Genomic DNA, 27,954 nt, shown 5'->3' on the forward strand with positions numbered 1-27,954 from the left:
TGCTGTAACCAGCTGCTTTGCTGAGACTAGTAAGGCTAGTGCATTTTAGTTTGGAGAAGAGAAGGCAGAGGAAGGATTTCACAAAGATTTCTAAAACCATGATGGGGTGGGGGATGAGTTGAGGACAAAACTATTGTGGCATGAAATGCTGCAACACGAACCCTAAGGGGTGTCCAGTGCCACCCGTAAGAAACTGATCAAATAACATAATTTACAGATCAAAGAACATAATTTACCCAGTGAGACTGCACTGTAGCACTTGTTCCAGGTCAGGTCCTGGACACAAACGTTATCAGCAGGTCAAAAAAAAAACAAACTTGGATGAACTCATGGGCAACACGTCAACCAGTGGCTGTTTAGAAGGGCAAGGCAGAGCTGCCCCCTCTAATATCCATAATGCCACTTCAGTGTGGGCTTGGATTGCAGAAAATGGTGGGCTCAGGTGTTCTCCCTCACTAGTTTTTCTTACTGATACTTTCTGAGACTAAATAATGGGCTACATGGACTTGTTCCAGTAGGGCATTTTCTATATATTTATGCATATTTACTGGAAATACTGAAACTGTATGAGAGGTTCAGCTGTCTTACTGATTAAGGAAGAACTGCATAAAAATTCTACATTTAAAATTGTCTTAGCAGTCTTAAATTAACTGCCTATATGTAAAAATACATAAGTAATAAAACTTAAATTAAAATTAAAAAATCCTTCTTTTCTGCATGTCCTTCTGTGAAAATCCAAGAGTATTTAAAAACACGAAGTTATTTACTGATTTCCATACACTACTACCTGTTAAGTACTTAAAGTGCTAAATGCATTATTTTCTTTACTCTGTATGGAGGCAGAGAAGCTCACGCATCACAGCTGTGCAGCCAAATTAAAAAACGGTGATACCAGAACAATATCTACAGTAGCTGCTTTCATAAAACTATCTGAAAGGTTTGGGCAAACTTGTATGGAATCTGTAAGCAAGGACTGTAGAAGGATTTCAGAGCCCACACACACACCCCATCCCCTGCCAAACACGCGAGAGTGCTCTTGCTTGAAACAACCAACTCGCATCCTGCCAGGAGCACAGCACACCACAGTGGACACCTGACTGCCACGCTGTGGAGTAGGTGAGAAGAAAAGCAGTAAAGTGTTAACAAGTGAAACAGAAAATTTTGTGTCTCATATGAACTCCACAATCCCTCTTGATAGATACGGTCTGTACCTCACATCCATGGACTGAACCTCATCTGTTGAATCTTCCATGCTGTTAGATTTCCCATCAACAGCTTCCAGCTGAATAAGTCCTGGAACTGACTTCAGTCCATTAGCAACTACCTCTTGGGAAGGGATTACAGAAGCAGCACTTTCTAAGCTTTTATTTTTCAGGCAGGTTGCCAATCCATTGATCTCTATAAAAGAAGGTTAGAAATTATTACAGTAGAAGCTTCTTTATTTAAATAGTTTTAGGTTATAGATTGAGTAGAAAGGAAGACTGACAATGCAGTAGGACTCGGTATAAATCCATGACTCATCATACTACACTGTCATTCCTCTTTTCCACTCCAAAACTGCTCTTTATGCTACATCTTTTAAATGTGAGGAAACAGGAAGAGAATATTATATCTTTTATGTCATGTACTAAAAGTCTTAGCCTAGGGAAGTAAACAAAATATAGATAAATGTCAGATACATATATTTTATTTAATAATACTTTAAATAATTTTTTTTATAAAGTCAAACTACATGTAAGATTTAGAGAGATACTATATAAAGCTTGCAAGCTTGGTTGTGTGCAAAAATTTTCTACCTACAAAATTTGAAGGTAGATTGCAGCTCAAAAATGTATTGACACATTAGAAATTTTCATTTACAAAAATGCTACCTCAGGTACTAAAATGGAGGAGAAACTTTCTTCCGCTTAAGTGGCAAAGTTTCTAACATTTGTCATTGATGCAAATGTAGCTGTTCTTTTTGAGATGAAAGCAAAGAATTTATGAAAACACACAATGCTGTGCCTCAGATCACAAGAGAAGCAACTTCTGAAGAGAAGCAACTGTGAAAAAAACTCAGAAAAATATGGCAATTTTTACCTGGTTGGTTGAGAACAAGTGCCTTTGGTTGCTTTTCCACATTCAAAGTTGATGGTATCTCCAGTTTTGGCTCTTCCTTCTGAAATCAAGTAATGACTCAAGTCTATTAGAGGAAGGACTGTAACCTTCACGGGACTGATCGGATTCAAAATTTGTGAGACTGCCCAGGGCCACAGGGCAGTCAAAGCAAGGCCATCAACAGCAAGACAGGATTGGCCCTCCCCCTTTAATTAGGCATAGCATTTTTTTTTACATTCAAAAGGAAAACATTCTCTGAAAGTAACTGAAGAAACAGTTTCCTTAGTAGACTAGAAGTGAAAACCTGACTGTCACTTCCTAGCTGGACACAACTGCATTGTTTTCAATCCTACATTCCTGACAGGCTTAACAAGGAGAGCTCAGTAACTAATTCACTGGCTGGTACAAAGCACGAAAAGACACATCAACAGCAGCAAACGTTACAGCTCCAGCATCCAGAAACAGGCTGTGGCCACTTTGCTGGATAGTGGGGGGGGTTAACCTGTAACACTTGCACAAAGCTGTGTCTCTGCAGCAAAGGCTGTGACAAAACAAGAGTCACTCTCAGTTTGAAATACAACTAAAATTTGGGTCTAGAGTGCACCCAAGTAGAATTACTCTACAATTTAATTTCCACGTATGGCAATAAAACAAAACAAAAAAACCATGCAATCACATATGGTTTCATACCTTTACTTCTGGTGTTTCGCTCTTCCTTGTTCTCTTCATTATTTCATCTATTCTCTACAAATAAAAATAAATTTGAGGATGAGACAGCAGACAGAGTATTTAACACAAGAGACAGAGAGAAGATGACAAAAAGACACTTTTCTTTACTGTCACGGCCTCATCCCAGCCTGTCTTGGAAAATGGAGAACAAATAAGAAAAATAAAGAAAACAAAGGGTAGAAAACATCTTGGAGCTGGCTTTCACCTATCAGATCTCACAGAACATGACCTTCTCTGTAGAGGAACTTTAGAAACAGGCATTTTAATTCCAAATGTTTGCAGTTATGAGTTGTGCTCATTTCTGGAACAAGACATTCATTTAAAACCAACAGCAATTATTTTAATTTGGTTCTTCTTCCAACTGTTTCCAAACAGTTCCTTTAAAAATAGTTAGCCTTTTTGGAATAGAAGAGTAAAATGAAGTATCTGAAGTTATTCTTGCTGGAAATGTGTAAGGTATTATCCTACAATACTTTTGTTTTCCTTCTTTGTTCATTAAAAAAGGAACCCATTTCAGCTGTAAGACCCTTTGGTTTGGTATTATAATCTCCAACTGAAACATGCTCCCAGTGCAGTCGTAAACAGTTAAAAATGTATTGAATAAAATATACAGATAGATGACCTTTTGTAACCAGACAGGGGTTGTGCAGCTGTTCTCTCTTTCCTGCCACAGAGTTGTAGACAAAGCTAATTTATGCAGCTCCAGCCATTTCCCTATGCAGTACTGGTCCCAGTCCTGCTGCCTCTGCACAATGTAACCAGAGACAAGCCAGGTTGGAGAAAAGTTGTTTGTTAATCACATAAACTTTCTCCATTAATGACACAGAACTTCTGTTGAGAAAGTTTCCAGCAAAGTCATTCATCTTCCTCAGTAGTCTGTGATGTCCTGGGTTGGGTAGCAATTGACATTTGCCTTGACATGCCATTCCCTGTTTGTCTCAGGCATTTATTTAACTGTTGAGGTAGAGGCTGATTCTATGTTTGTTCAGTGCCTAGTAGAGAGTCATTTGCCTTAGGCAATTCCACTTTGTTACAAATATTGATGTCCAACAAATATTGTTCCCCTAACATGTAAGTAGTAAATACTAAGTTTGACATAACTAGTCATCTGTAATCCTTCCAGATTATTGTTAGTAGATACTATTGGGTACTTCCTAGATTATGTATTTAAACAAGAAATGAAATAATTATCTAGAGATGCAAATATCTACCTTCTTCCGTTCCAGTCTTTCTTGCTCAATTTGCTGCATGATTTGTTCCCTTTCAAGACGAAGCTGTTCAGCTGCCTCACGGGCTTTGATTTCTGCTTCTTCCCTCTAATCAAAAAGTGTAAAATATGATAGGGCCATTATTTATTTCAGGCAGATTACCAAATACTATAAAGTATTTATTTATATGTGTACAAAGTTTCACATTTCTGGCTGAGATGGTACCTGTTTCTCAAGTTTGGCCTGGAGCTCTTTTTCTTGCTTTTCCTTTAGCATCTGTTCTTCCTCAGCTCTTCTCCTGGCTTCCTCTTCTGCCTTTTTTCTGGCTGCTTCTTCTTCACGTTTTCTTTCCTCCTCCTTCTTACGAGCTTCTTCTTCCAGACGAATCCTTTCTTCTTCTGCCTTTCTTTTCTGTTCCTCTCTTTCAAGCCTGCAAAAAACATAACAGTATGTTTCAAAGGCTTCACCTTGTTTAGCATGAATCCTACTGTATCAGTAACTGATAGCATATGCATCAACACACATTTTCACGAAAGATGCCAAGATACAGCAAAGAGGTTGAACACATGCTCAGCATCCAGGCTGCTATCAAACTTTTACTCCAATCTTATTTTCATTGCCTAAAATATTTCACAGAAATTAAAATTTCCATTGAAAAAACAGGTATAATCAAAGAAAAAGAAAACTTTTCCATTTAGAGTGTCAATTAGAGGTCAATAGTAAAATTAAGTTTCAAGAATAAAAACATCCCTCTTCCCCCGTACTTGACACCCAGAATTCTGGTATCTATAAGCAAGCAGGTTCTTTTATCCTTTGTTTCAGCTGAAGATAAACAGACTGGATGAGTAGCAGCAGAAGTCCACAAAACACAGTGGAACACTAGAAAGAGTGGGTCTAAACTCCACCTGTGTTGTTCCCTGGCCCACTGAGGGACATCATGCTCCTTTGTCACCACAGGCAAGAGCTGCTTTGCAAGTGATCATTCTTATCATTCTATCGGGGATTCAGAGCCAAAGTGGCAGGAGCTGGTGATTCCACTCTCACCCACCCCCACTGCCATGTTTTTAATAAGAAAAAACAAAGTTTAATCTAGACATGCAGAGTTAGTGATTTCCTATTACGGGTTTGAAAGAAGGGTTTGACACTTGCAACCAGTATCCCATGTGGAGAACAACCTAAAAGCTTGCTCAGAGAATAAGCAGAACCAGAATTTTGCTGCTTAGACACAGCAACCTTCATTATGCTCAAACTCCTAAAGCCTACAGCAGAGTTGGGCGGGAAGGTGAATTTCAGGTTAATTTGTTGAACAATACAAGCCTTGCCATTTAATGCAATACTACTACTGCAATACTGTTTCTTCTATGTGATCTAGCTCATTTAAAGCTGCCTCAAATATTTTTTTGCAATGTAAAATACTTAGGTATGTCCAGACGGCAGTGTGCAGTACACTGCAGTGTGGACATACCTGAAGTATTTGGATAAGTAATAGTTTTTTCAAGCTTCTTAAAGAGGTCAAATCATTATTTTCTGAACTTCACTGGTCATAGAGACTGCAAAAGACATTAATGAAATATGAGTCTGAGATTAAAGAAATTAACAGTTACATGTAAGCTCCCACTTGACTCTAAAACTACCACAGATTCAAGGATTTTCAACTATACAGGTTTAATTATTAGGTAATAACTTTCACAAAGCAATAGACATACCTTTCCCGTTCTTCTCTTTCCTGCCTCTCCTTTTCTTCCTGTTCTTTCTGCAGGCGGGCCTGTCGTCTTTTTTCAGCTAGAATTTTTGAAGCTTCTTCTGCATCACTTGTTCCTGCCGTGATCTTCCCTAAGAGAAGAGGACCAAGAGTGGAAAATTTAGCAGGGAACAGAGAGAGTGAGTGCTCAGCAACTCCAAACTCGCACGGAGGCTGAAATGGGCCTGGTTCACACTGGAAGACACCTTTTTAAAAGCACCCCTCAGCATTTTCAGCAGATAGAATACGGAATAGGTAAGGGCATCCTGGAATTTCAGCATTTTCACATCCTCGTTAACAAGTGGTTTTGCTACATTAGTGAAAACTATACATTTACAGGTTCCAATATGTATCTTTACACATCCTCATAGCCTATGACAGAGCACCTTCATGAAAAGAACAGCTCAGCACTGCTTAAAGGTCTCAGGGACCCACGATATCTGCAATATATTCTTGCAGTAAGACTCACCTTCACTATTCTCAGTCTTCCCAGCAGAAGGCACGTGCTTCTCAGGAGTCACCTGGCCTGCCTCGTCAGTGCGTGCTCCTGGGGACTTCTGATGGCTGACATTTTCTTTTTCCTTGTCTGCTTTCTTTTTAGGAGTTTCCTGGTTGAGATTGGAAGTGGCACGATGCTTCACAGGAGAAGCTGGATATTGTTTGGTGTTTTTAGGAGACTGTGGGTAAGTCTTTGCAACTGTCCTGATGAGGGAAAACAAAAATCAAAAGAGGCCATGCATTACACAGCTTGGAATTGAACCCCCACTCACATACGTCACTCTTGTGTTTCTGGCTACATAGGAGTACCAGCTGTTTTGCACAATACTGAATAGAATCACCTGGATGCAAGCAATCAGAACTTGAAATGCAGGGAACTGGCATGCAAGTGCATATGATTACAGAAAATTCTCATTTAAATAGACCAGCAACACTGTCTGAGGTCTACGTGTGAGATAGGAAATCAGGGACTACCTAAACTGATGATTTTAGTAATGACCATTTCATAACAATTCTGTCAACATTACTGCATTCTACAGTCCTTCTCAACATTTAAAACAAAGCTATGGCTGCTTTCTGTCTGTAGAAATTATAATGAGATACAGTGTGCTGCTTTCATCTAAATACCACCTTGCCAAACATGGTCTCTTTCTAACAGTATTTGATTTTCAAAAAAAGCACCAAATACTACTATAAACAAAGGTAAAGCTGAGTGCCACAGAAAGAGACAGAACTGACCAAACCACTGTACCATCAGCTCTGCTGTTTCAGTTAGTGCTTTAATCAGCACCAATGGAACAGACTTAAGACTCAAAACTCAGCCCTTGGAATTCACCCAGCTGCACCTGTGGAGATGGTGATGCACAGGAGCAGTGCAGCCCACTGATTGTTTGGCTGTTGCACACTTAAGGTGAAGTGATAACCTCACTTCTGAAGTCAGTTCGGGGAAAGTGGAAGAGCAAAGATACCTGATATTCACTGAAAATAGGTGTACATAAAGAGAACAGATTACCAGGAAACATAAAACTACCACAAACACCATTCATTATTTATGTAACACCAGTAACTAGCACTTATAACATTAAGAGAGGCTGGGCTGTGTGACTAAATAGTATGAGAATAAAGAGATCACAATCTTAAAATAATGATTTATGTGAGTCCCATTAGAATAAATAATCCTACATTAAACTGAACATTACACATGTATTTTTAACCTTCTTTATGGAAATGCAATTATTATATAAATGTATTATCCTTTATCTCTTTTTTCATCTACACAATATAGAGTTTCATATACTATAACAGGTTTTCTGGACTATACACTCATTCTGGCAGACCACAAATATGAAAAACATGAACAATGGCTGAAAATTAATGGACTGGAGTGGCAAGTTTTATATAGATGTAACTATAATATTGTGTGGTCAGAGACTACTATAACTGAACAGCATTTGCATTACAGAGCAGACAATAAAAACTAGATGTCTTTCAACTCCCCCCACGAATTTATTAATTCAGTAGAAGAAAGGGTTCTTTTCCACCATATTATGCTGCATTTGTTAAGAGGTTGAGATGCTAGAATACAGGAAGCTCATCCAGAGCTGCTTGGTTTGTGGGGAGGAAGACGCTGCAGAGAATTGCACCATCCGTACTTTCTTACTCCCACAGAAGAGCCATCACAGACTCCAAAAGCCCTCGGGCTGCAGGAACAGTAGCACCCAATTAAATTTGAAGTTCAGCTCAGGTACCCTCTGCCTGCAGGCCCAGGAGCTCCCTGTCAGCTCAGGTCCTTGCCTGAGTTAAGCTGTAGGTAAGCCTGTTCTTCTTGGCTTCCTAACCTGCTGATCCTGATGTGATGTCCTGGCTTGTCCTTGGACTTGCCTCAGAGTAAGGCCTTGCTTGGCTATCAGTGGACTCTTGGTTGACCCTGGTCACCATCACCAGACCTACCCTGAGCCCTTTTTGTCTGCTATGGGATGGGGTCCTGTGGGTGAGGTCCCTGTCCTTGTCTGCCCTGCTGCCACCCACTACTCCTGCTGCTCCATGACAGAAACAGGCTTTGGAAGATGAGAACAGGCAAGTCTGTTTCCAGATCTTGAAAAAAACAGCAAAGGGAGAAGTCAATGAGATTGGTTGGTGTTGACCAAATTGGGTTTTAGCATTGTTTTTAGATTCCTTTTTAGGATATAGATGGATTTCCAAGCCCTTCTGAAGGCAAAAGCAGAGATTTCAAGGCCCCACCTACACGTGTACATCTCACACGTGTCTCATCATGACAGCCATTTCCAATTGCATTTCATAAAAATATAACTGGTAAATACAAAGTAAACAACATTTTTTCTTATGTTTTTCTGTAGCACAGAGGATGCTTCTTGCTAATTAGACACTTCTTCAAAGCACAGTCCCTTCTTGCTGTCTTTGGTTTACGTTTCCAACTTTACCACACGTTCCTTGCAATGCATTTTATTTAACTTGTTGTGACAGCAGGAGCAAAACAGGCTAATAACTAAGGCTGAGTCATTTTCAGTGTCAGCACAGAAGTAATTGTTCTCTAATAAAGACATTAAAGAGGTTGGTAGGAAGGAGTCTAGTCATGAGAGCTACGTATCTTGCACTGCATAGGCATTAGAGTAGACTGGCTGTACAACTTACCTGTTGGACTAGAAACATGTTGAATGTACTATTTAAGTAATACATCTTTGAACTTTTAGACTGACAGTAATTTTTTGTTACAGCTTTTGGGCCGGAATAACAAGTACGGCTTTGCTTCCTTTAAAGCAAACAAAAGCAAGAAGAATAAAAGACCAGTTACTACAGTGCAAGGAGTGAAAAGATGAGAAAGTCCATCAGAAAGTCCACAAGAATAATTTTTCAGAATTTTTATATCATTTATTTGATGCCAGTAGAAAGTAGTAAATCAACATTGTTTTCTCCCTTGTATTTAAAACATATAGTCAACTTAGCATCTTTAACATTCTTAGACACAGGCAAAATTGTTACTGGAAAAAACACTCCTTCTAAATAGTATTTAAATTATGCTGCTTTACACCAGAAAGGGCCAAACTTGATTGTGAAGATAGAAAAATGGGATAATTAAGAAAAAAAAGTATAAAAACTTGTATAGGAGTCTGCTTAGGTTTAAAAATGTTTTGGTTTTGACATGGGAGAAAATGAAAAGGATATAACAAAACTATGTTAAACAAGTGGGATCACAGAATTGTGCCTGATGAGGATCAGAGAATTAAGATAACAAATCGCTAAAATCCAAGAAGTGGCAGCATTTTAGCTGTCTGACAGCTCACTCATCTCAATAACCAGATTTTACAGGGGAATACAGAAGTACCAGAAGCATCTTCCTCCTTCCGAGAAGATATTAGTTTTCTCACCTAACTACCCTGTGTTGGCATGGGGGCAGCAGCATGCAAAAAGCTGACCCCTACATGCACTGCTAGAACCTCTATCAGGTGTGAGGATCCACTGATCCTTAAATTACAGTGGCTCTTATTTAATTATGAAAGGGATAGGCCATACTGAAGAAGAATGTCTCAGGAAGAGCAAAAGAGGGGTTCTGTGCTTACTTTTGCTAAGCAGAGAAAACAAAGTACATGTAGCACACGAGTCAGAGGTCACATCCAATTGTGGCCATAAACAGCACAGGAGAGAACAGTAAGCTTTCTTGAAAAGCCAGATACAAAACAGGTTGCTGGTTATGGCTGTTCAGAAAGCTGACTGTGAATCACAAATCTGCAGCAATGCCAGAGCTGCATATTTTTTTCCCCTATATCCCTATTAATTCAACAAAAGCTCTGCTGGAACCACACTGAGGACTTGCATGTTCTCCAGCCTGCTTTCTGACAATGCTCTGATCACATTTTTCCTCTGCTATCTGTGATATTTTCTCAAAAGCAGTTTTCTTTCACTCTTAGTTTTGATCTCTTCTAGCAAGAGACAGATTCATTTCTCTTTTACATTTCTTAAAAGAGTACAAACTCAGCATAGGCCTGTAGAATAGGTATTTTGATAGCTGTGTTATTATAGATGTTTCAAAGTCTTGAATTGGCTCATTATCTAGCCAACTGCTGAAAAACCCTCAAAATAGCCTTGATCTAGCATTCTACCTATTGTTTTTATCTTTCCAAGTCAAAACAAAGATCAAGACTAGTATATGTAGCACATATGAAATAAAATCTGAAAGTAGGTCACTGCAGGACATAGAAGCTACTTCTGTAGGGAATTCACCATATGCAGACACCTTTCCAATAACTCATTTTTAGAAACTTTTACAAGTTTGGGCTTTTTTTCATCCTACTCTACGTTCATATTCCAACAGTATTCTGTAATGTGATTGAACATGTGCTTTTCTGACACCAAAAGCATGTCCCAGTGACTGCAGTGAGTTGTCACCCACAGGAACCACCAAGTCAGGGGTTCAGTTAGTGAAACCATGAGCAAAGAACAATGACACAGTCTGGGATCTGGAAATGAAACATGAACCACCACACACCAGCAGTGCTGAAGTCACTTTTCCCTTCCCCCTTGCCTCTTCCTCCTTCTCATATGAGGTAATGCTTTGGCAAAAGAATGTGACACAGAGGCTTGTCAGAGCTTTCCATTTTTGTTCACTGGCTTGCACTACGGTTTATCTGAAGACACTTAAAACTAAATCATACTTCCTTGATTCAGTCAGGTGCCATTGATTTCAAAGGGACTATTTACCCAAAGACATGTGAAGGACACAGGCTTTATTGCCTTCTCGATCTATAAGAGAGGACACTTACCTATTCTCTGAGGGATACTGCAAGAATAAACCGATTAATGTATAGATCTTTGAAGATGAAGCATTGAAAAAAAAATTACCCAAACCCTTGGTATTATTGATCTTGTGAAAGATCTAAAGAAAAGGAGCACTTACACAATCAGTATCCAAGAGCAATTGATAAAATTAGAGATAATGTCTCAATTATTCAAACTCTAATCCATTAACTTTCATCTTTGTCAACTGATCTATGTTAGATTCAAAATAATACTTTTGGATTTCTTTCTTGTGTGACATTTTATGATATATTTACTTTTCCGCATAACTTCAAGTTTTGAATTCTTTCCCTGTATTTAATTGTTGCTCAGCATATTTTTATTTTTTCCCCTTTTTTCCTTTTTACACCCCTATCTGTTCACTCATTTCGTCTTGGACATTGTGGTTTTGGGCTGTCCCTTTTTGCTTTCTCATTAAAATTTGCACATTCAAACATTAGTATTTTATTTATGTTATTACTGCAACGCTGTTCTGCCATCAATCACTGTGTCTCTTTAGGTTGAAGTTTTATTGTCTTGTTTGATCCTGTTTCAACTACTTTACCATGATAAAAAGAGCTTTTTAATTAATAAATAATGAAATAATATATAAAGAAGACAAGCAATTGCCACTGAGAAGCCAAGGTGACAACTGCGATGAACTAGAAACTAGAACAATACCAAGAAAACTTGAATGTCAAGTTCTCTTTTAAAAAGAGAAATGCATAGAGCTAATTGTCCTCTAAATCACTGGCCATATTTGATTCTCTCCTCAACAGCTTTCAAAGTTAAGGAGCTGTGCAGGATCAGTAACTACTAATGCTGTACAATATGTACTCTTATGTCTTCCAGAGTATTTTTTTTGGCCATATGGTGTGCTGGAAGAAGAAAGATTAAACTTATAAAAGATCATAAGGTTTGCAAGGAGAATGAGTATTTGTATACATATTTAGTCAGATTAAAAGTATACTTATATGGCAGATAATGATCTTGCTGGTCAGTGGATTTAAATATAGGTGGTAAGGCTTTTGGAACCTTCCTTTAGATTAATTGAAAATTAACTGTGGAACTTCTGTTGCATGAAAAAATGCATATAATTATATTATTATTATTAATGTTGATATAACAATACAATATGGTGATCATCATTTTTTATTTTAAAATAATGAGGGGAAGTTTTGAAAGTGCTGAAGCAGAAATGTCTTTCTGGAACCAGTAATACACATGCATTTAAACTCTACTGTATCTCTCTAAGATCAAGGAGGTAGTTTTAATTGGGCCACGTTAAGATTAAATGCTCAGTAATACATTTCTAGCTGTGGTCAGAATCAGATTCTCTTGAGAAAAGAGAAGGAGGGGGGGAAAAGATCTCTACTGTGGCTCACAATCACAGAGAAACTCACCAGTAGCCTTCTTAATTCCTCCATGCAGCATCTGTTTCTTCCTCTAAAAATAGTATTCCTTAAATTCCTATATTCCTTATAGAAATGAAAACATTTTACTATAAAAAGATTCCCATAATCTGCGCCTCTGGGAAAAAAATTCTCCATCTTTGCCAAACCTTTTATGGAAATTAGTGCTACAAATTAAGACTGGGCATACTTTTTTCATGTAGCCCTAAACATCTGTTTCACAAAAGCTTTTTCTTTTCACCCCTACATGTCTCTATGATGGTCTACACTGACCTTTTGGATGTCTGCCCATCAAGAAGCACTTCACTCTCAGCTATCCATTTTGCTTAAGTACATGTGTCTCTTGGTATGTCTCATACTGGCTGAATGAACTGAGAGATGCTTTCTGAACAGGGGGTATCAGTACTTGTGGAATAATACACATTTTTATAGCTCAAACTTTTTTCTGTACATTGCACAGTGCCACTAGACAATTATCTGCTCAAAACTGTAAAAACCCTTGAATGTCATTAACATTTCATATCATTCCATTTTTCACAAAACGTATGTAGTTCAGAATCTGACAATATTATATATGATATTGAAAGTTTGAGAATTTGTAGCCTTGTAATATGAACCAAGAATTGCAGTGTCCCAGTTACATACAAGGGGATGTCTAAACCAGAAAGAATGTCCAGAGTCAGATGGTTTCCTGTATGTTGTTTAGCCCCATGTTCACACACAAAATCATTCTCCTATGCCCTCAGAGCTGAAACAGAAAAGGAACACCAGCTAGTGTTTGAGGCAGAAGAAATTTGTCAGAAAGGGGATAATCAATATTGGTTCAAAATATGGCCAGCTGCAGATTAAAAAATGATAAATAAAGAAAATAAGACAAAAAGATACAATTTTCAAGACAGAAGTGGGACCCGTGAACAGGGTCTAAGGAAAAAAAAACAAACCAATCAACCAGCCAAAAAAATCAGACAACTACTGTAGACCACTTTAGCACATTTCTACATTTGAGCCAGACTTAATATTCTGTTCTAAGAAACTTGAAGACCCATTTGCTTAGACTTGAGTTGCAAGCTGTGGTACACAGACTAGAGTTTTCAGCAAAAGACAATCAAGAAAAGCAACTCAATTGCCAGTAAGCCCAGACATTGCTCTGCATTGCCCAGTCCACAGCTCTACATTAAAAAAAAAAGAACGAAAAGCAACAAAATCACAGAGGTCTGCAAATGAGCAAAGGTTAAAACCAATGGTTTAGATGACACGTAGTTAAGTATATTTATGGCACCAGATGGTCATGACAACAATAGGAAATGCATATATTAAATGCTGGAATTTCTAGTTAGTATTCATGTTGTGTGCATTTCTTCACATTAGGCAGTTTCTTCAAAATCAGATAAAACAAAAGCATATTTAAAAATAAATGTTAAATAAAATTTCACATTAATTATGAAATGCACTAGAATCTCAAATGACTGAGAAGAGGTAGAGACTTGTTTCTAGTGAGCACTAACACAATCTTACATATATTAGATGTGTTCATCTCCATCTCTCTCTCTCTCTCCTCCCATTTGTATATGTGTGAATGTATAACTAAAATTAACTAGATTCTATACAACACTTCAAAGGAAGTTCCTCAAGAATCTATGGCTTATTTATAGGTAACGAGAAGTTCGGAGCATATTAGTCCACTAATAAGAAAGGCATACTTAGGTGTTGCAGGTGATGCAGATCTTCTGGACATGGCAGCAGGAGAATCAGACCTTCTCAGAGGAGATCCCATACCAGATGATGAACCAGGTGTTGTGGGTCGCTTCTCTTTCTTTATCTTCTCAGTCTAGAAGCACAGTTCATTTTAGTTTCCATAATCAGCATAAACAAATAAAAAATTAATTTGTTTTATTAACAAGATGGCATATAAAGTGATTTCTGTAACGAACATTTGAAAGTTTTTTTAAACAGCAGCTCACAACTGAAGTACTATTAATAGTTTTTTGTTTTACACAGACATAACACACACCCACCCTATCTTGCATGGACATAGCATACAAGTTGCAGTAATACCACATCAGAGCCTCTGCAAGAGTTCTTGGGAGGGATGGTGGCACTGGGTGGAGTCTTCAAAATCATATATATGCCCCTGCAACACCTCCTAGATATGATCAGTACTGCAACCAGGCATCTCACAGAAATGTTGCTGCAGGTAACACTGAATCACACCTAAGACTGACATCACACAAATCTTTACTCCCAGCTTTGGTCCTCTCACTTGCAGCTAATTTAGATGGCATGAATTCCTGTATTATTAACTATTACAAGACACAAGACCTTATGTGAATTTTACAGTCCTCACCTATGCCTTAATCTGTGTAGACTCAGTGAAGAAAGAGTTAAGTAAGTGGTGTAAAACAGAGGCATTGTCAGTACACTTGGTGAGTTTCTGAAATACGTGAAGCTCGCTCATTAACCAGCAAGACTGGACAGTCATACTCAGTGGGGAGATACTATTTATCATCCCCATTCCCAGAAGTTACAAGCAAGTCCAAAAACATACACTTCAATGCCTCAGTTCCCTGAAAATAAAGGCGTTGCTGTTTCAAATAGCAGCACTCGACACTGATTCTCAGGAGGAGGAAGATATCAAAATGCTGCTTAAGTGGAGCACGAAAGCAACAGACCTTTGCAAGGCTTACTTTCTTACTGCTGTTTTTTACAGCAGGGCTAGCACTTTATTTGTATTCATGTAAAGGGAAAGATAACAAGCAGAAGCAGCACCAGTTTACCCAGCAGTGAAATCAAAACCATTGCAAACCCACCTGAGGAACTTCGGCTGCAGGTGCCCCTTTCATGGCACTGGAAGTGGAGGGTGAGGTCGCCTTCTTCCTGTCGGTGCTCCGAGTGGGAGAAGGCTTGTAGGGAGACTTAAGAGGACTAGCTGGTGCTACACGAGGACAGATATGGAATACTAAAGAGTTATAGTACAATAGCAAGAGCAAAAGGGAGCACAGACAGAGGAAGTAAAGGAGAGGAGAAAACAGCATACTTTTATGTTATAATGTTCAAAGGTAGTTTTAAAGGTTTTTTTAGTAAGTGTTTCAAAAGATTACAGTATGTAACACATTCAACATGGTCCCATATTTATTTAAAATGTCTCAACTGAAGGTAATATTTTACAAGATTTTTTAGAAATTATCTCTAAAATATTGCTCTCTTACGTACTTTTCGAATCACCTGACTGTGTGATTATTTTTTCCTCTGAAAAGTCCAGCTTCCTTTGCATATGATAAGAAGAGTACTCAGATAATTCTAGTTGGGAGACTTTTGAACAAATACCACAAAACAGGAAAGGGGACAGGAGCATAGGGAGTGTTTGGGTTTTTTTTAAAAGCTTAAACATGGCAATGGCTCCTAAATACCTTACTTACTTTTCAAAATAATACTTAATTTAAAAAAATTAACCAAAAACCCCCAAACTTAAACTAAATGCTGCTGTAGGTATTTCAGTTATTGTTATTTGTGGGAGACATCAGTTTGAGTGTGACACACGCGTTACAGCTTACAGGGCAACTCTTTTTTTATTTGCAATATGAACAGGATTTTTTTTAAATGGTGTATTTTACTCCGGGTTTTGTTCATATTGCCTTCTAAGATGAAATCTTCACGTACATATAGAACAATCAACAGAGTATATCTTTTATTAATAAGACAGACATTAATTGCAACCAAGTGATAGTGTGTTTCCAATCAGGTCAACTAAAGTCAAGAAGGATACTAACTTTGGAAAAGCAGTAATTATGTGCTAATGTAGAGAAACTCACATTTCCAATCTTTTTTTTTTAATTGGAGGCAGTCTTATAAAACTTCTTATGAAGCCTTTTTGCATGCTTTAAAGTTTAACTAGACCTTTGTATTCTTTGACACACTTTCCAGCAAGCTGGCATAAGGTCACTGAATATTAAGAAAAGTGTTCAGAAACTTAATGTCTGCTTAAGATAAGTATTTTCACTTCAACTGTTAAAAGAATTAATTATGTGTCCAGTAACAACTGTTTGCCTGAATATCTTAATTCAGAGTGACATTAATAATTTATTGCCCTGGAGTCTTAAATTGAGGCTCCTCATTTCTAAGCATATAGAAATGCAGGAGCAGAGCAATTTTGACCCCAGCATAATGAGCTCTTGGAAAGGAAGAACCCTCTCCCCTGTTCAGGAACCTACTTCTATGGTGAGAAGTACACGACAAATGGGAGATCTCGCTCAACAGTTTTCCTGGCAATTACTGACTAAACCATCAGCTACAGCCCCATCGCCTTGCGAGGAAATGACAAGAGGATGCTGGTTCAGAAAGCTGTTCCCAAAATCAGCTCTTCTGTTTCAGCTCAGTGAGAAAGGAGTTTGCAGGCCAAATGGTATCCTTATCAGACATGCCAGCGTGCTACTGTAAAGGTCCTGTGATGGAGTGAGATAAAGCTGGGAGTTTACAAACAAAACTAGTGAGGAGGGAAAAAAGTCATCCCTATTGATTTCTTTGATATCAAATACAACATGGAAAACATCATCTGTAGGTGGCCCTAGCAATTCATCTCAAAATCTTAAGCAGAATATACTGATCTAATTTTGAGTTAGTTTTTGCTCACTCTTAGCAGTAGCTGATCTATGAGCAGTAAGCAAATTGGGAATTTTCTCATGGGCCAAGTACTGTATGACAACATCTTTGCTTCCAGTAGAGGCTGCTTTTAATGTAGAAACAAGAGAAGCAGTTTTAGAGCCATTCAATATCAACGTCCTTATGCACTGAAAAAAGAAGCAATGCACAAGGGAAAGCGGGTTTCCTTTGCAATTTTTTTTAAAATAGCTTTGTATTAAAAGCACTGATGCAAGACCTAAGCCTGTTTTAACCATGGTGTGTGAAAATACTCAAAGATGATCAGACTTTATCATCTAAATAATTTAATCCTGAAAAAATGTTTCCTTTTGCAGACAGGCATTTGGGTGTGGTCTTCGGTGTGTTTTTTAGTTTGTTTGTTTTATTAAAAGTAATACCAGCAGTGAAGCTTTTGTCATGTTTCAGCCAACACTGTGACTAGGTATAGCTTTGTAAGTAGAAACTACTCTGTAAGTCAGGCACTTGCCTAAGAATTAGCAGGACTGGAAACATTAGTTTTTTAGATGTTTGCAAAATAATGGGTTTACCAGACTACTGTTTACAGATAGGAATGGTAAATATCATCCCTTAAAGATCAATAATTTTTGGAACTGACACCTTCTTATCAGTATCTCTGTTTTTTGCTTTAAGTATGTATCATTTTACATGTATACTTAATGTATGTATACCTAAATATATATATATATAAATACACTGTCACCGAGTTAAAGGCAAAAAGGTATTTAACAGCCAAGAACTGGAACCCTCGTAAAAATAATTAAAGCTCAAATGGTGCACTGGGATTTTTGTTCTACATACTATTTGAGTATGACAGAGATGACATTAATAAATCAATCAAAGCCTCTGAGAGGTGTCACACTCTCGTCTAAAAACCTGTTTCTTACATGAATACATTCAGCTTTTCCATTGGCTTCAGTTTTAATGATTTCGTTTGTTTTTTTTCCTAAAATAGACATTCAGGACAGGACAGACAAGATGATGTGCTTTTCCAAGATTTTAAATACACTGCAATCAGGAACAACTTAGTTCATCGCTGATTTTGTACTACCGTGTAAATTGTCATTTGGTTCATGGTACTCCATTTCTTTCAGCAACTACGCAGATGCAGCCACAAATATACCTGAATGGTTTCAAAGTGAGTAAGTCACATTTTACCTGGAGTATTGTACTGCTCAGAAAGCATTAATGTACTTCTGCTTCTGGCTAAAGATGACTGTGTGGGAGTCAGCAGTCGAGAAACAATAAAGTTTTCCATTGGACTAAGATGCATGCGGTGAGCTGAAGGATGGGAGCAAATAAAATAAAATTTAAAATGCAAATAAATAAAACAATGTTACATAAAAATAACTGAAACAAAATGATGAAATGATTAAATGAAATGCTGAAAACCCTGGAAGTGTTTGAGATTTAAAATATTTGAAGATGATTTTCATTCCCTCTGAAAAAGGTTTTCTAGTTTCTCCATCCTTTTAAATTATTTTCCCACCTGTACAATAAATATAGTAAGGTTAAGACTGTGTTGCATTTTGTTCTTACTCAGAGGCATGTTCCATTATGTAAAATGGTTGCTTTCATGACTCAGCATGAAAAAGGTTTGTCTTCTTCCCCAGTAGAAGAGGTAAAACATTTGGTATAACAGCGCAGCTGCTCCCTAACGTGCCAACTGAACTGGGACTGCATTTAAAATTTGCCATCTCACCGCATTATGTAAGTCTTATTTATACAATATGCCTGCATTCCTTCCTACTCCATAAATGCAAGCGTCAACTATGTAAGACATATTTATAGATGTTCCTATTACATGTATATACAGTCATCCATCATAATAACCTCAAAGGTATTGATGAGGTTATTTCATTACAAAATTCAGAAGTTAAAATAAATGTACCTTCTCTTTTCATTCTAAAAACAAGCCTTTGTAGTCACTTACTTCAGTAAATACATTTTTTATCATTAGACTTTAAAGAGGGAAAAAAAAGAAACACAAAACAAACCCAAAAAAGCCTAAGAGTTCACAGTGAGATAAACCCTTCAGTCCTCTTTTTAGTGTTTAGTAATCACTAATCCTACCAGATGATCATCTTTTGCTGAGTCTCTCGTGGATCAGAGTTTTGTAACAAATTAAAGGACTCTACAACTCTGGTCACCATATTGAAGTGTCTCAGGTGGCTCATCGGACGTACTCCTGCCCACAGTACATCCCGTGTCTACTGTCAAGCCACATATTTGGTTTGCTTGTTTTTCCTTATTTGGCCAGAAGGTCACAAGCGGTACAGTTATAGGAAATTGCTGCAGTCACAGTACGTACTTACAACCTTGTTTGCTGGAGTATCAAAAATTGAAAAAGAATCAGTAGAAAACCCACAGCGTTTGTTGCTGGACTATGATCTCCAGCACGGCAGCAAAGTCTTGGGACAGGCTACAGAACTACTCTATTGTATTAATTTAAAATGCCTCAAATCTTTGAGCTCTTTTGAATAACATACATAAGCAAATCACACAACTATATGGACAAGAAGTGCTTTAAGCAGAAGGAGAGTTTAGGCTGGCAGGAGACCAGCAGGTTCACTTGCCTCTGTCGGGGGAATGTGTTATGGCCGCAGTGGAGGAGGAGAGGCGCTTACTGATTGGCGAGTCCATTTGCTTTGGCAGATTCATTGTAGAAGCTGAAAGTTTGTCACATGCTGCAGAGAAACGCATTGAAGATATTTGTATTCACGTCATGGTGTTGACAAACTCCCAAAATTAACCTTGCATTTGTACTCGTGGCCCTTGCCACTCAGAGCACTGAATTAGGCAGGAGATAAGCTCTTTCTGCTGGAAGAGCAGCATCCTGTGACACATGCTTTGGGATGCAACTTTTCTGCCTGTGAATTTAACATTCCAGTTTTACAACAGCCTATTTTTTGTACTGCCTCTGGCACGTAATTATATATCAGGTCTGAATGAGTGAAGCCATTCTGATACAAGATACTCAATACCAACACAAGCATAAAGTTACCCAAAGAAAACACTGCACACATGACAACTCTGAACTCATCTTCATTCCCTCTCCCCTCTACTTTCAGTCTGGAAGACCTGGGATAGACCTCAGGTATTATTCTAATAGGAAAATTAAATAACATTTGTGTGCTTGCATGATGAGACCTCACTCTTTGGCTTTATCTTTTTGTGCTTGAGAAGATTAAAAAAAAAAAAAAAGGCAGATTCTTGGTACATTTTTCTTCTGAAATACTGTTTGACAAAGTCTGTTTGAGCACAATATCTATTTCCTACCTTGGCATTTATTCAACTGAATGAAGGAAAAATGTTACTCAAGTATTACTACAATGTACTAGCACATGATGATCACTGTATGATACTCAGAAGCTAAAAACATAGGTTCCTTGTCCTCTAAATTTGATTTTTATTTCTTTCAAAACCAAAAATATTTTCAGCAAGGCACATGCATGTGTAATTCTGCAGCTCCTAAGTTACTGTATTCCCCATTACATCCATCAAATCATTGCCTCAGTGGGGTTTGCAAGATTTGCTTCCATCTACTACAGTAGACAATACAATTTGCTTTTTTAAAAAAGCACATATGATGCTGGTATGCTGCAAAACATCAGTTGCACAGCCAAATATCTTTGCACATAAACAACAATTGGTATAAAAATTTGAATCTGTTTGCACAGAACTAAGAGTTCTGTGAGATCATGGGCAGAACATTTATTGTACATTCTGCAGGAGTAATAGCCGAGCCTAGCTCCTCCTTTGGGGGGAGAGAAGGAACCCACTTCTCAAAAGCACAGGCTGTGTTTTGTTTTCAAAATGCCAAGTACATTTACAATCAAGATTAGAAATCCTATATGCAATACATTCGTAATTTTGGAGGACTCATGTACTTCACAGTCCTTTTATGGAAATAGTAACTAAAAAAATCCTAGCCACAAAAAAAAAAAGCAAAAAAAGATAACTGAACAGTATAAAACATAATTGTTAAACAAAGTCAACTCCCTGACTTTGTTACAAATACCAGTTAAGCCAAAATTCATTTTAGGAGGCTGAAAACACAGCATGGCCATGTAAATTTATTCCAAATTTACTTAGTCTTAAAATATTGCAGAAAAAGGTCCTTGAGATGGAAAAAGAGGACTGTTTTGATGAAACACAGTCTTCATAACACATTTTGTCTTACTGTGGCAACTGAAATTTTTTTCAACAGCACCTGTGCCCATCCATTAGAACTGTCAAATATATGCCTAATTATACACACACGCACACAGAGCACCCACAGAATTAACAAAGATGAGAATCTGAGTGGTAGAAGTCTACAGTTACTGAGAAAACCATGAAATGCCTCTACTGTGCTGGAATGTGAGGCATGCACTGCTCCACCATGGCAAAATTAAAAGGAAATTAAAAAGACATTTGTCTACAACGCTAAGGGTAATGCTGTAGAGTACCAGACTGAAATTATAAGCAAACAGTGGTTAGGAAGGACAAGATCAGTGGATGGATTACAGTGATTAGAACAGTTATAAACAAGACACGATGGTACTGTGATTCTCTGAAATACCATTGAAGGAATCAGCAGGAGCAGTAGAGGTCACAGGGTCTGGAGGAAGGGTGTTGGCAGCTAAACCTAGAACAGGGGGTGGGGTATTTTCTGATTCACCTACACAGCAGAGAAATCAGAGCAAAAAGAGGTGAAAGAAATTACTGAATAAGTTGGGGGAGCTGGAATTAAGCATAAACTGCATCACAAAGAAAAACTGGTTTCTTTCTTAAAGTATAGAAGACTTCTTTTATTATTACATATATTTAATTTCTGGGTTTTTTAATGGCATACCATTAAAGCTATGATGTGAAACAGAGTTTGCCTTTTTGAAGTTAAGTATATTTACACACTGTTTAAAAGAGTAACTGTCATATTTCATCATCACCCAAACATGGACATTTTCCCTTATAACATCAGTTTATTCAAACCTGACAAATTTAAATAAATTGTATGATTTAAAAGAGAAAACATGCATCTTTTTGAAATATAAAAGCAGCACATGACTGATTATGTAATAAAAAGAACTTGCTCTGAAGCCAAAGCAAAAATAGCAGTAACAGAATGTATATGGGGGGAAAAAACAAACTACTTTAAACTGCACATGCTGCATAGTCATCTAGAAATTCCCAGCAGGTTTTTAAAAGTACCAAACAAAAACAGATCATCTTTTTGCAAGGCTTAGACAGCACTCAGTCCTTTGGTGAATATTAAATTTGCTAACTGTATGTGTGGGAAGACAATGTGGAGGAAGATAATAAGGGAGACTGTGCATCAATTTTAATTTTAGCATTTAGCATCCTCCAAACAGATTCTGGTTACTCTATTAAAATGATCTGCATTCCTAAAGTTAGGAGGAACCTTTCTCCTCAGAAGGCATTAGAGAGAGGAAGCCTGGCAAGCAATTACAAAGTACTTATTCACGCCCCAAGGCAGAAGCCCCTACAGTACCACCCCAACTATAAAACCATCATACTTACTATCTCCACAATCTCACGCATTTTGCACTTCCAGATCTGCAATGCAGGCAGCCTGTTTCACTTACCATCTCTCCCTCCTGAGCCTGCAGCCAGTGCTCCTCCCCACGACCATCGCTTCTGCTTCTGTTCCAGCTGCTGGCTGCGTTCAAGGGACCGACGCATCATGGCTTCTAAACGTTCCTGGTTGTATTGGTACAAAACCAGAAACCAAATCTCAATCAGTTCTTTGGGGGCTTTTTTCCCCCCCGCCTTCTGAAACCATGCTAAAAATACACAGTCCCCCTGTTGCTCCACACAAGATGATTACAGGCGCTTGTTCTCAATAAAAGAAAAAGAAGTGAAAAAAGAAGGTATCAGCATTCTACCTACCTCCAGATATGTGTGTCCTTTGTCTGCAAGCCACTGAGGTCACTACAGAGGCCTAAGTAAATAACACAGGTTGCATCACTGCCTAGCATCTGCTCCTGCTGGTGAGGCTGCTGCTGTGCTCTGGACTTAATTTGTATAAGAATAATGCTCGACAAGCATTAACTCCTTCTTGTCTATGCAGACATCAGGATTTTTTCCCATCTCTTTCTGAGCACATTAAAATTGCTGCAATGCCAGTGGCTCCACCTAGTCACTCAGATAAATGATCACTTCAAACCCAAAGTAGGTTACTTTGCAGGATGCCCTATTTATATATTTATTTTTACAAAAACTCCCTCCTTACTTCCGCTATGTTATGCAGTTAAAAGCCTCTGATTTTTTTCCCCTCTGTGTGTTTTTTTAGTGCATGCCTAGATCATGCTGTTCCAAGATTTACTTTTTTTCCCTCATTCTATCCCTATGTTCTTCTCCATGGCTTGCTGAGGTAGAATTTTCAGACATGAGAGAATAAATATATTTCTTTCCCTCCCCAAATCCTGTTCTACCTTTAACTTACAGCAAAGTCTGGTCACCTTATGCCCTCTCCATCACCACCTGACTTGTTGAAAGACCTCCACTGAGTTTCATTCCCACCTCCTCCCTCTGCCAGTTTCTCAGTGATTTATTGTTGTGGCAATGATCTCTGCACCTTTTCTTTTCCTCCTTTCAAGCAGATATAATGTGGTTCTTCCCCACCCACCGTTCCATCATCTAACAGCCTCTTTTCTTCCTCCCCCTAGTACCTCATTCGCATCTGGCAACCTCCTCACCCTCACAGCCCAACCCCTACTGTGAAAGATAAGTCTACTCTTGCTGCCTCCAACTTTTGCCCCAATGGATTTTAGACCTTTGATCCTATTAGTATTTTTAGTGCTATTACTTATTACCTTTGCTATGTCCTTCTGGTCTAGTGTAAAATTCCTACTCTCATCCACTTCAAACTGGATCCTGCAGGCTTCTGTGATTACATCATGCCCCTTCTGATTTTTATCAACCCCCTGCTCTGTCTCCAGTATCTTTTGGCAGCTCAGATCAACTGCATGGAAAATCTCTCATACATCTCTTGGACAGATTACTTTCTCTAACTGATTCATGCCTTTGGACTGGCTTTCCTATTGCCCTGCTCTGAGATATTTTACCACAAAATTTCAGTCTTTGTTCAAGCATGTCTCCTTCCGTCTCTGCACTGATGTTGAGCCTGTAGTCTCTGATGAAACACCTTCAGCACATCAGGCCCTAACATCAGGCACCTCCAGAAACCTCCATGCCGGAACAGGTACATTACATGTACCTGTAACCTTTGTGTTACCTTCCTGGGGTTCTGTCTACAGCCTTCTACAATGCCAGATGTCCTCCCATCATCTTCTGGTTATCTGCAATATACTTTTGTCTCTTCCACGTCCTTGAAGAATCTCTTCTACTACAACTTGCAGTAACTTATTTCGGACCTCAATTTTTCCACCTCATCCACCCCTACTAGCAGTTATCCATCAATATCAACAGCAAGCCACTACCTTTAAGCTTTCTTCCCTTAATCTCATTAAAAATCACTTGTGCTATAAAGAATTCCAATATATTACCCTCCATACAAAGAGTGAGAAAAGAAAATTCTTGCATACTCTTTCCATCATTGTCAGCTCTCTTGTCCCTGTTACCTTTTGGCCAGGTGCCCCACCCTGCTGTTACAATTTCTGCTGCTGTCTCCGGAAGACGATTTTTCAGTCATGTGTTTTGAGCTCACGGTCTATCAGGTAACATCATTCAAAGACCACTGAAAGCAGGCAGCTGCTTCCCCGCCCTCCCTCCTCCCTTCTGTCTCCTCAGTGCCATCAGTGTCCAGGCAGGCATGAAAATGCGAGCTCTGCCTCCTTCCTTCCCCTTCTTCTCCCTACAGAGCAAATGCACGAAGCATCAGGAGGCAGCACAAAGCTCAAGTGCAGCCTCTTCTGCAACAGCACAGAAAACCCCACAGTTCTGAGTACCCTATTCACTTCTTGTCCCAACTTGGGGTGTGAAAAGGAAACAATCTTTCAGTCTCTGGAATCTGAAGCCACTCCCCCTGATTTAGTTCACTACAGTCTTTCTTTCTTCTCTTACTACTTGATGATGCAGTTTTCACATTTAAAACCTGTGTGTGCTGCCTTCGCATTTCAAGTTAATGCTTTTTACTTTTAATTTCCCACCTCTCTAATTTAATTCTGTTTGAGTCCCTTTTCTGTCCTTACTTTTTCCAAACCTCACCTATTTCATCAGCAGTTCTTCTCTGCAGTCTGTTTCCTTTCACTACTTTCTTCTACTGTGCATCTTGCCCCAACCTACCCTTCTACCCACACTCTTTACACCAAGGAAAATCACCCTCCCATTTGTTTCTCACTAAAGCATACTCTTATACAGAATCTTTCTTTCTTCCTGTTTCTAATTAATATTGTTAGACATTAATCAAAAAAGATAAGATGAAAGCAGTCAAGTTTCAATTATCTGGCTGATTTATGTTTGTTTGCTGTTTTGTTTAGGGTTTTTTAATGACGTTTGGAGCAAGAACCAGCAATATTCTATAGTTGGCAAACCACCTAATACACTTATACCACCTACTACGAAAGTGTCTTAAGAATAAAATGCATGGTGAAATAGATTAAAGAAATTAAATGATTCCTCATACATATTTGAAAGTCCATGCTACCTACAATCTGAGGTTGAAATCTTCAACTACACGATGTGGAAAGGATCATTGAATTTCATTTGCAAAAGAGCCTTTCATTAAAGCACTATAGAACATAATTATTAAACCTCATGCAGATATAGCTTAGATAAAGAACAATATGAAGGCCATTTTTCACAAAGAAAGGATCATTATTTAAAAAAACACTTTAAGTTGGCACAAAACTAAAAAGCCATAGAAAACAATAAGACACAAGGAAGCATAGCATAAACACCTCATACATTAATAATTTGTTCTGTGACGAAAATTAAACCACAAGACAAAGCATTCCTTCACCAGCAAACGTGGAAAACCCTTCCAGTCTATGTTATAGATGAAATACCTTCTTAAAAAGATATTAAACTACCCATGTGATCCTCATTCGGGAACTCTAACAGCTACAGATAGAGGAAACAATGTCTGCAGTCAAGATATAGTGAGTTCCCACAAAAAAACTATAATGCACAAGAATTGCATGTAGGTTAAATTAAAAATTAATAAAACCATAAAAGAGAGCCATCTACTGCTAGTATCTAAAAATACATGTTACTTTCCAAAATTCAGTTATTCATCCAGGCTTTCCTCAGCCTAAGCAACAGAATAAACATTTGTACTGTCTGAATTAAAAACAAACAAAAACCCCACAAACAAAACCCAGTTGTGAGAAAACAAGTAATTTGACTAAGTAGTTTCCTTTTCTCTGTGCAAAATATAACACAGATGTGACAACAAGGAAAAAATTCATTTAAAAAGTATTATGACTTAAAATAATTTGTGCAAACAATTCTAAACCGATCTTCTTACACCTACAACATAAATATCTAAAAGAGTCCAAAAGCACCTCTTTCCTCTTCTCTTTACATACAGCACAGTGTGTAAGTAGCTCACTGTTTCCTGATATTATCAGCTGGCTTCATCTTTTGAGTGGCTCTTCCATATAGCATCAAAAGAGCTCTGTTATTTTCTATTTAAATAGTGCATTAAAAGCAATACAATATTCTTAAATTTTACTACCATTCTGAATAAAATTAACTTCTACTCTCAACCAATTACAGTTATGGGTGTGTGTCAGGGTGTGTGCATCAAACAAATAGGACAGAGGAAGGCTTTGCGTTAAGGTACAAAGGGAGCTGCCACAGCAGGGAACGGCAGGGGGAGGGTGAGGATGGTCAGTAATGAGGACTAAATATTTCTCCTCATGTCCACCACAGAGCAGAGTGAGAGACTGCTTGCAATCTCAAACAGTTTACAGCAGAGTTTTTATATTTCTCATGCAACAGAATCCCACTCAGGATATGAATTGCCAAAATCTGTTTGGAAAGCAATTATTATTTCACATATTATAATTTAAAAATAATTAAATTTGAATTGTATATAATACAGTAAGTAATTAAAGCTATAATACCTTGAGAGTTGCCACTCTCTTGTGTCTAAGTGCATACTTTTTACAAATGTAACAAATAGTGCATGTGCACTAAAACAATCTCTCCAATGATGCAGGATATTCTTTTCCATTTAGCAATTGTTCCATCAATCTTTACAGTCAAGCGCTGGCTTAGATTTGATGCTGTCTACAGGGTCATCTAAACATTAGTTTACCGGTAGGCTCAGTACTAATTTTATCAGTTTTCCTTTTAACAAAATCTGATGGGTTTATTAAAAATAAATCTTTGACTAAATGGATGTTATTGCCCTTATTCACACAAGCATCCTTGACATGGGCTGTACAAGTGATGTTCATATTGTCTTATGGAATCCAAGATCAGCAGAAGAACATGGCTCCTATGGAGACTTCCCAAGAACCCATGTACAGCTAGACACCTATTTGCAAGGCATTTTCCAAGTCACATGGAAGTTCAAGACAGAGAAAGGGAAAAAATTATTTTAACTGAAAAGGGACTAGCTTTACTTTTATCCAGTCCCAGTTAAAAGCAACTCTTTAATCACTCCTGTTGAACAACATGTTTCTTTCCTCAAGGCTCAGGGACTGCTTTTACTAAAGGAGGTGGGCAACTTTAAGAGTAATACACAGGGAAGGACAGTGCTACTGAAGACCTCTGCAGATAAGAAAGGTGCAGTCAGTGTCAACAGGGCAAGCACATATTTTCATATATATTTATTCAGGTCCTGTCTGAAGAATTGGAGACACTTTCACTGTGCTCTGCAACAAGCTTCAGCTGCCCCAGAGGTGAACTC

General features: G+C 38.1%; 1 protein-coding gene across 4 annotated transcripts in view; it reads right to left on the minus strand.

Annotated features, from left to right (window-relative positions):
- The window catches only part of MAP7D2 (MAP7 domain containing 2), a 37,324-nt gene that overhangs the window by 2,919 nt on the left and 6,451 nt on the right, over nt 1-27,954 (minus strand). The window contains exons 1-14 of one of the 4 annotated variants that reach the window (XM_027689197.1): nt 23,022-23,837; nt 22,718-22,832; nt 21,694-21,792; nt 19,706-19,816; nt 18,288-18,410; nt 15,284-15,432; nt 14,177-14,304; nt 6,245-6,477; nt 5,741-5,867; nt 4,260-4,464; nt 4,038-4,142; nt 2,788-2,841; nt 2,080-2,158; nt 1,212-1,398 (exon numbers count right to left, since the gene is read on the minus strand). In XM_027689197.1, the coding sequence (XP_027544998.1) occupies nt 1,212-1,398; nt 2,080-2,158; nt 2,788-2,841; nt 4,038-4,142; nt 4,260-4,464; nt 5,741-5,867; nt 6,245-6,477; nt 14,177-14,304; nt 15,284-15,432; nt 18,288-18,410; nt 19,706-19,816; nt 21,694-21,792; nt 22,718-22,817 (1,700 nt within the window). In that variant the 5' untranslated portion in view covers nt 22,818-22,832; nt 23,022-23,837. Of the gene's footprint in view, nt 1-1,211; nt 1,399-2,079; nt 2,159-2,787; nt 2,842-4,037; nt 4,143-4,259; nt 4,465-5,740; nt 5,868-6,244; nt 6,478-14,176; nt 14,305-15,283; nt 15,433-18,287; nt 18,411-19,705; nt 19,817-21,693; nt 21,793-22,717; nt 22,833-23,021; nt 23,838-27,954 lie in introns of those variants that run through there. The other 3 variants (XM_027689194.1, XM_027689196.1, XM_027689195.1) reach the window with 3 other exon arrangements.

This window comes from Neopelma chrysocephalum, unplaced genomic scaffold (genome assembly GCF_003984885.1).
Source record: "Neopelma chrysocephalum unplaced genomic scaffold, ASM398488v2 Primary Assembly neopelma1_76, whole genome shotgun sequence".
Taxonomy (NCBI): Eukaryota; Metazoa; Chordata; class Aves; order Passeriformes; family Pipridae; genus Neopelma; species Neopelma chrysocephalum.